General features: G+C 41.1%; 1 protein-coding gene and 1 non-coding gene across 2 annotated transcripts; one reads left to right on the forward strand and one right to left on the reverse strand.

Moving 5' to 3' along the window:
* Positions 1 to 1,014: 1,014 nt before the first annotated feature.
* Positions 1,015 to 2,485, forward strand: LOC105447860 (GS homeobox 1). Its single transcript, XM_011686093.1, has 2 exons — positions 1,015 to 1,267; positions 1,767 to 2,485. Exons 1-2 carry the CDS (start codon positions 1,015 to 1,017, stop codon positions 2,483 to 2,485), a joined length of 972 nt encoding a protein of 323 aa, XP_011684395.1.
* Positions 2,486 to 8,708: 6,223 nt separating this feature from the next.
* Trnap-ugg lies at positions 8,709 to 8,780 on the reverse strand. Its single transcript has one exon. It is a non-coding gene; the product is annotated as a tRNA-Pro (tRNA).
* Positions 8,781 to 9,638: the final 858 nt, after the last annotated feature.

Genomic DNA, 9,638 nt, shown 5'->3' on the forward strand with positions numbered 1-9,638 from the left:
CAATAAATTATTTTGATGATTCAACAAAAAATTATTTTCAGATCTGTATTTAGCAAAATTTTTAGATCTTTCAACAAAATCGTTCTTTCCGCGTGAATAATACTTTGCACGATGACATATACGTCTTTCACAAAACGTTTTTATAAAATTGTATCACGATTATCTCTATTCCTTGCGATGACTCGAGATTTTTAAAGCTGACCTCAACGTTAAGAATATATCTTTAAAGATTTTTCATTAACTTATCGAGAAAGAGAGTGGATCTAATATCTACATTAGCTCGTTTCCATCGATTTAAATCATACTTTGAGTTCATCGGTCGAACTCCGGAATAACGGCGGGCAAAGCACGGCGGGGTCGGAGCGTCGATAATAATAGAAAGATGGGTAAAGAGGCCGTATAAAATTTCCGGCGATATTAGCCACCCGTCGAATTAGCGCTGCGAGAAAATGCCCTACTCACTGTCGTTCCCCGGGGAGGGCAGTTGGGGTGAACCCCGAATGGGGCACCCTCGTGCAGAGAAGAAGAAGGGCGGGGCCCCGCGTGAAGGGGCCCCGGGTCAAAACCAACCCCTGGGTGGAGTTTGCACCCCGTATATATATGACGAGCATAGGGTTCACGAAATACAGAATTCGATGCACCGTCGTGCAGTCAGGATCTGCGAGCCTACATTTTTTTTCTGTGACCCGACTTCGTCTTACAATTGAAAACATTAGAAGGTGCGAATCGATATCGTGAGATAACTCGAAAAAAAGCAAAGACAATCGTTCTTCAAAAAGAAATCATCGAAAAGACTTAAGAACGCGGTGATTTCAAAGTATCGTTCTTCGGAAGAAAGATCTCGTGCCATTAAATTCGAAGCGCGAGGATTAAACGGAAAGTTAAGTGCAACGAGAAGGTCCCAATGATCGTTGGATTACTTTGTGTCGCGTGTGAACTCCACGGCTCGAGCACAACTTGAGCACAGTTGTGTTGATCTTCCGGCGAGGGAGATTCTTCGACGGGGAGGAGAAAATGTCTCGAAGCTTCCTAGTGGACTCTTTGATCGGCAACAACTCGCCGCCCTCGTATCCGCTGCCATATTATGGGAATCTGCCTAATTACATGTTCAATTTTTTCAACGTGGGTTTGGGCTACCAACCGATCAGGCCGGTGCCCAGACCACCCACAATGCCTGTACCGATCACCCCGCCATCGCTGGGTATTTTGCCGATATCTGGACAGAGTCCTCCGTCACCTTTGAGTACCTCGACAAGCAGATTACCAGGTAAAAACATGGCTGGCTAATTACTTTATGATAAATCTATGAATAACCGTTTATTAATGATTCACAAACACGTGTAATAATTATCTTGTAAATACGCAATGTAAATAATTGTTGGCAATTATTATAACAGAATAAGCCTAAAATCAATTAGATATTTCGCATTTCACAAAAACGTAATTTATTTCTATTTTATAATATATGCCAATATAATTGTTATATATTAATTATGTATATGTACATGTACATATATTTTTACGAGTATGTATGTATATAAAATTAAAATCAGTAGATATTTTTAAATTTTAAATATTCATTCATTTTTAAGACCTCAAGATATTATTTTAACGTAAAATATGCATTTTTACGATACGAATATCTTTTCACTCTCGCTAGATATATCATATCGCGTAAAAGCGAGCATTGATCTATCGAATTTCTTCTATCGCAATAAACTATCTCTCGCAGAGCAGCGCCATTAACCTCTGACCTTTTTCCTCAGACGTTTCAACACCGAGCGAGTCTCCGTCCCGCAACAGCACCCCGACGCCTCCGCCGAAATCCCCGAGCTCCATTAGCAACAGCTCGAAGCGCATCCGAACCGCGTTCACGAGCACTCAGCTGTTAGAGTTGGAGCGCGAGTTTGCCTCGAACATGTACCTGTCGCGACTACGTCGAATCGAGATCGCGACCAATCTGCGGCTGTCGGAGAAACAGGTGAAGATCTGGTTTCAGAACCGCCGGGTAAAATATAAGAAGGAGGACCTGCCGTCTGGACAGAGTCCAAAATGCTGCTGCCTACGGACTTGCGGCAAACGAAAGGATAGCTGCGGAGGAGAGGAGTCGCCCGGGCGGAAGTGCGATCAGGACGAGGACGAGAAGAGGTCGGTGAAGAGCGGCGAGAGTGACGACGGTAAATTCAGTCGCGACGGGCACGCCGCCGTGACTGAGCCCGTCGAGCGATCGATCGCGAATGAAGACGTCGGCCCCGAGGAGAAGTTCGACTTCTCGAGAATAAACTCCGCGCGGGAGTACGAGGCGCGCGATCTCTCTCGAGGCTGCAAGAGGAGTCTGGCGGAGGCAAGTGAAGGGGACGACAAGCGGAGGAAGATGGAGACGCTGGCGGATTATCAAACTCCGAATCCGGAGGCGATTACAACTCCAGTGTTCAGAAGTATAACATGCACGAAGCATACCGTCGAGAGAATCGTTAATTCGTAGATTCGGGAGTCTTGTACATAAGTTCTCGAGACCTGTGAAGTAATGTGACGCGAAGTTCGAACTCTCACGATAGCTTTACAAATGCATAAACTGAATATGTAGCTAAACGAATAGATAAGCGCTCTAAGAGAACGATCGAGACAATGAGATTGTATTAGAATGCCTTCAATAATTGTGAATATTGTAAATATATTTTGTAAGATTGTGTTGTAGATATATTTTTGTATGATTTATGTAGAAAACCAAATTGTGTATATTTTTAATATAAATTTAACTAAAATAAATATCGCGATTACTAAAATGCTCTCATTAGAATCTTAATTCCTTGATAAATATGACGTTTATGTACTCTGTTTACCAGATATGCTCAGATTACTTTCAGAAAACATAAATTTTAAAATAGTTAAGCAATAAAAATTTGATTTTTATATAAAAATTTTATTAGAAGAAAAAAATAGCTTCTCTTTGTATTAAAAAATATACGTAAAACAACAAAAGATAAAGCGTAAAAAATGATTTTGGATAGATAATAAAAGTCTAGTAATTTCTAATTACTGATATAAAATAATTTAAATTTACAAAAATAATTCTGTGACTCGTACATTTTTAATTAAATATATTTAGTTTTTTTTATATTAATGTCGCTCTTGTTATTAAATATATAAATGTTTCATGAAAATATTTTCATTTTAAAAATATTGAGTTAATTTTAATAACACATATAAAAAAAGCTTCTTCTATCATATGAAAATTTGAAAAAATAAATATACAATATTATTTTTAATATAAATCTTAATATAAATAATCATATATCCCTTAAATTTAATTACATCGTAAAATACATACATTGTAAAATACATCTACATAAAATTGGTAAATAAGGTTCAATTTTAATTTGATATCTCATTGTGCGTATATATGTCAAATTTATTTCATTTCAAATATCCGGCGATACCGATTCAAGCGACAAGTGACAGCAAATAAAAAGTTACGAACTGGAAAATTACACAATTGATTACCAAAATATAATTTCTCGTATACAAAGCCTCTACAAATGATGTATCAAATGTTCATCATAAAGAAGCGTCTCCGACACACGTCACCACCTTCAATAGCGTAACGCGCGCCTGTGCGTGATTTTCCAGTCAAACGGCCGGTCAGAAAGAGTACAACTCAACAAGAGTGCAACGCGCGGTCACTCGGAGGGCCCCGCTCGCCATTGTCGGTGGGAAACCGGCCGTGTTGCCCTAAGTCCCGGAAATTTGTCAAGAGGGCCCCCCCACTTTAGGTTAAATTTAAGGTAAAACGTAGTTAATGGTGCTAAGAAGCCGTGCGACAATGCGCCGAAGATCTCTCGCGCTCTCGAAGTCTTGATGCCCGGCGGGGCCGACAATGGGGGCACACTTGTGTTGCCATTCGCGGGGCCCGGCGAAACGTGAAAACCAGCCGGCTGCCCTTTTTTTTCCTCCAATGCTCCGAACGCGACAACGCCGCGCCCCATTCACGGTAGCCAAGAAGTCCCCGTGGCCGCGTCAGATTCGATTCATTCATCCCATTCGGAGGATCAATAATAACGGGCGCGTAGGAGGGAGAGGGGACCCGATCAGCGCTCAGACACTGAATGACGACGAAAAGTCGAAATCGAAAAATCGCGCTTGCACGATCCGCCCTTCTTGCCTTTCGTCGTACCGGGAGCACAACGGCGCGGCCGGTGCTTTTTCAATCGGACGATCGCCCATCGGAATGAGTCTAAAGAAACGTTTAAGGAATGCGGACTCGTCGACAATTTCTCGCCTCTTAAGAGCGGTAGCGGGCGCATTCGGTTATGGCAGTTTAAAGTCCGACGCGTGAATGCGAATACAAGTGATGTATGGAGTGCCTCTTAAATCCCGACTGACTTTTCTAATCTTTCTTCTACCTGAGGCGGCGCGGTTGCTTCTGAGTTACGACGCTTTTAATCAATTGCAAGATTATGTAGAGAGAATATAATAGAACGTAAAAGAAAAAAAGGCGAGAGATTCGGAAAAGAGAGAATAAATACGCACGCTTTAATAAATACGTGCATGTGTTTGATAAATACGCGCGCATTTAATGAATAACCGGTAGAAAAGCTCGGCGGTGTTATTTGCCGCGTTTCACCCTTCAATTGAATTCAACGTTTTGTTCATTTGCGGTGGCATCCGGCCAAATGAACGTGTGTGACGTTCGAGCGCAATTCAATTTTCCAGGCCCTCGCGTGTTCACATCTCGGATTCAATCGGATCATCGGCAACGATAATGATATATACATAGCTTCAGCCGCTCCTTTATGCGCCAATTCAGCATTTCGCGTGTGTCAGTTGATCCCGTCTGCCAGAGATCGCGACGTGCCGTGTCGCGGCAATCCCACGCTGATTGCGTCAATGAGGCACCGCTCGAATAATTGAGCACGTTCGTGCGCTTAATGGAAACGAACGATAAATTCGAAGAAAATGATGACGGCGTATTAAGCGTTACTCGGTACTCTTTGTCAAATTCTACGAGACAATCTGCATCGCTGCATCGATGCGCAACAATGTCACCACGATACTAGTAAATTATGTAACGTTACGTACAAATCGCATTACGCAACGAGTTCGATCGTTTCCTCGTAACAGTAATATAAGATAGTCGTGAGAGATTTTGCATATTCTTGATATCACAAAAATATACTTTTCCAGTTTATTATACATATATTATCCCATAATCGTTAAAATTTGATTTCACTAGTTAAAACTAATTTTAAATTCAAAACTAATTAAAACTAGTTTTATAGTTAAAACAATTAAGGTCTATACGGAAAGAACGATTTTGTTGAAAGGTCTAAAAATTTTGCTAAAAACAGATCTGAAAATAATTGTTTGTTGAATCATCAAAATAATTTATTGGAATGTTAAAACTGATAAGCATTGCTATAAAACGTCTTGATATTCTAGCAATCATTTTGATTTTCATACAAAATAATTTTGATTATTGAACAAAAATTATTTTCAGATCTGAATTCAGCAAAATTATTCTTTCCGTGTATATAATTGTTTCACATGGGTTTTCGATACGGTTTATATACCGTTACGATACCGTGTATATAATTGTTTCACATCGGTTTCCATACGTATAGCAAGGTCCAACCTCCCTCCCTTCCTCCCTCCTATTTACTATGATTATGGGTTTTGACAGTAACATACAATACATGAACATTCGATTTGACAAATTGCAAAACAAAATAGGAAGAACATGTTTCTGATAAACATCCCAATATTGGCGCAAGATTATACGATTAATTTTTTGGTCGATTTAAAATCTGTTCGAATGATCAAAACCAACAAAACCGCGTCGATTTCTTACCCTTAGCGATAACTTGCGACTACAATTATTTCTATTCAACTCTATGACAGATCGTCGCGGTCTGGACTGTCGGAGAGGGTTAGCCCGAGTGATTGTAATAAATCCGAACAAACTTGCGCTCTCCATAGCGGAACTGGTGGGGCCGCAAACGGTTTGTGCGACTCGAAAATCGCGGGAAAGAGACGACGATAAAGAACACGGCACAGGAAGGACGTCGAGGGAGAGGAAAGGAACGGCGAGAGCGAGGGGGTGACAGGGAGAGTTGTCGGCGGCGGCCGAGTTCTGGTTCCGGTGCGCTAATTCATTTCATCTTATGCGCACTGAAGAGGCGCTCCATCAAAGCTGGAAAAAGCCACCGCGACAGCACTCCAGCGCGCGGAAGAACGGCGGAGGGCGAGATGACAGGGTGGTGCGGGCACTCGAAAGTTGAAACCGTTTTTGCCTCTTTACACCCAACCGGAGGACAATGGCGACAGCTATGTCGACCATTGTGGATCGCTTTCATGGCACGGCTCCGGGCGCAACTCGCGTTTGAACCGATCGATTGATACCAGCAGATGCGACCATGAGAATTTCAATAAATAACGCGAGAACATTTATATATATTTTTTTAGAGATATACCCACATTTGGAACAAAATTCTTTTTGAGTCTATCAAAAATACACACGAAGGAATACCGAAAAAGGAAGAGAGAAGCGAGAGCACGGCAACTTTGCTGGCAACGAGAAAAGGAAAATTAATCTTTTATGATCGGGGAGGGAGGGGGGGGAGCAACAGTTTCCCCAAAATAATATAAAACGATGATTTTGCGGAAACGTATGTAGAGAAACAGAGCGTGAAGCTATATCTTTCTGAAACAAACTCCATTCCGATATTTTGAGATAACGTATATAGATAGCAAACTTAAATCGGTTCGGCACGATAAATCTGTTCGGCACGATAAATTTGTCTTAACGACGCTTCCGGACTCTCCCCAATTCTCGTTGGACTTCACACAAAGCGCGAAACTCCTCGAAAGGCATAAACCTCACTGAGCGACGAACGTGTTCCTCATTGTGTCGTGGGAGCATTGTGCAACAGAATATCGCCGGAATGTGCATCGTGATGTCGCTCGGGCCATCAGTCGCGTCGTGTGTGTATACGGCCAATGACGCGAGAATAATTTCGCAGAGAGACGCCCGCAAACGTGACGATCCCGTCGTCGGCCCGGTTCCTCATTGTCGCGAGTCCTCTATTCGCGGCTTCGCGCGTCGGCAAGAAGCGCGTGAAGATCGATCTACGGCGGCCGGGAGCCGTTTAATGATTGAGAAACGCCGGCACGGCGCGGCGTACCGGGAAATAAATTTCTTATACGTTGGAAAGAGTCCAACGCGTAAGAGTCGCGGAGTTGCAGAGGAATAAAATAAAACGGTAAAAGTGGGGAGCAATGCGACGGTAAGTTTGCCACGTGTGCATCGTGATCGACGCTGCGCCGGACATAAATTTTACACGAAAGCATACGTTTGCATACGTTTGCATACACATAATATTATTCGTCGCGTGACTCTTTGTAATTAATTTTTAAAATGTATCACTTTACAAAAATAAAAAGAGCAAAAATATGGACTCGCGAGAAAGCCATCGTGACGTGGAAATGATTGCAGTTACCCTGCCCTTTACTTTTCAGGTTTTACTGTTAGAAAAGTTGGGGAGAGAGAAAATACTTCTCGTCCGAAAATTGGTAACAGCCGCTAAGGGTATCTCGACGGTCGAGCCGGCAATTTAAGGGAGAAACAATAAAGATAGGGTTTCACCAAGTCATTACATCATCATTACGCATGGCAGGTGGCGTAGCACCCACACACGCGGACGCCGTCCGTCCGTCCGTCCCGCCGTGCACGTCTTCCTGTGTGATCTTCACATTAAACCGTGAAATACACACGTTAAACGCACCTGTGTCCCGAGCGTGTTCGCCTAATGCGAGCCGGCAACTTTCAGGAAATTACCTTTGGGACCAGTTTAACTTAACCGAAAACCTGCCCGAGCGTGCCGCAATGGCCGATCGATCGTTGTAAACCTGTTTCTACGCGATGAACAGAAAAATTTCCGCGTCTCGCCAGCGGCGTATTGTGACAAGTCACGTTTATTCTTACGTTAATGACTCCGTCATTATTAAAAAATTGCATTTCGCAAGTGTCCAATTATTCCATTAGAATAATTATGTGAATGCATGGTGCACAGGTGTGTATATCTCCGCATTAAAATATATCATCAAATGCAGTAGCATTAAAAAAATTAGATCGGCTTATATACGTGTGAATATTATATGTCGTGACAAGCGGGACTTTAAAATCTCATTTCTCGGACCTTCACGATAGATTACCCAAGATTTATCTCTGTAGCTCTGATATTAAATCACGGGCTTTAACTTAAACGAGTTCTAACACGATTCTGTGTGAGCGATAAACGAAAAAGTGGAAGCTACGGCGGTTCGTGGTTATATACGGAGAATAATAAAAGCTATTATACATTTTAACGTGATACGCGTTTACTCGCTATCGCGCATGCAAAGCACAGATACTATTTGTAAGATTTATTTTCCAAGTTCTTATCTAACTTTCACGTCACGTACAATCAATTCGTCAGGTTAAACGAAGAAAATAGATATCAGGATTCAGTCAGAAATTTAATGTTATACGTTCTGTCGTTAATTTCAAAGGAATTCTTATTCACGACAGCAATGCCACTCACGTATACATTATAGATATCGCTGAACAAAAAAATAATATTAATAAAAAAAATCTTACTCAAGACCTTTTTCTTCTGAATTAACGAAATTAAGTAAAAATACAGTAAAAAAAAACAAGAGTAAAAAAGAGCGGGCTCAGCCGGGATTTGAACCCGGGACCTCTCGCACCCAAAGCGAGAATCATACCCCTAGACCACTGAGCCATTCTTGGACTGGGTAGTTCACTTCACGACATCGTGAAGTACGCGGTTAACTTTTATATTTTTATTAAAAAAAATTTTTTTTTTTATTTAATCATATTTTTTCATAAAAATGCCTAATTAAAATTTTAAATTTTCTTGGCATTACATTAATCGACATTAATGCATTAGTACACGGAAAGAACGATTTTGTTGAAAGGTCTAAAAATTTTGCTAAAAACAGATCTGAAAATAATTTTTGGTTGAATCGTCAAAATAATTTTTTGAAATGTTTAAACTGATAAGCATTACTATAAAACGTTTCGATATTCTAGCGATTACTTTGACTTTCGCACAAAATTATTTTGTTTATTGAACAAAAATTATACTATCAGATTTGGATTCAGCAAAATTGTTCTTTCCGTGTACACTTGAGTAAATTAAGAGAGCACAAATTTAATTATAATTAAATACAAATTAACTACGATGCTATAATTTAACGTTTATGTTTGCGCACGACATTCATTCGAGATTTTATCTTCATTTTATTGTCATAAGATTGTTGATAATAAAAAGCAGGGAAAGTCTGATATATTGGTTTATCACGCCAAAAACAAATTAATAAATTGCCACGTTAGACAGAAGGAAAGTATATGCCCTTCTCAGCGACAAATTACACCGCGGATACAAAACCCGACCGCCATTCGGCCGCGGCATTTATCACAATTAGCGCCACAAAATAGTCACTTAATTTCAGGACGAGATCGTCCTTCCCTCCCTCCCTGCTTTTCAGCTGCGCGAAAAAAAGAAAGCAGCACCTTGGTTTACCGGCAACAAAAAGAGCCGGCCCCTGTACCTTTGTTTCGCCGCAGTTAACTCGCT

Source organism: Wasmannia auropunctata, unplaced genomic scaffold (genome assembly GCF_000956235.1).
Source record: "Wasmannia auropunctata unplaced genomic scaffold, wasmannia.A_1.0 LD336090.1, whole genome shotgun sequence".
NCBI classification, from domain to species: domain Eukaryota; kingdom Metazoa; phylum Arthropoda; class Insecta; order Hymenoptera; family Formicidae; genus Wasmannia; species Wasmannia auropunctata.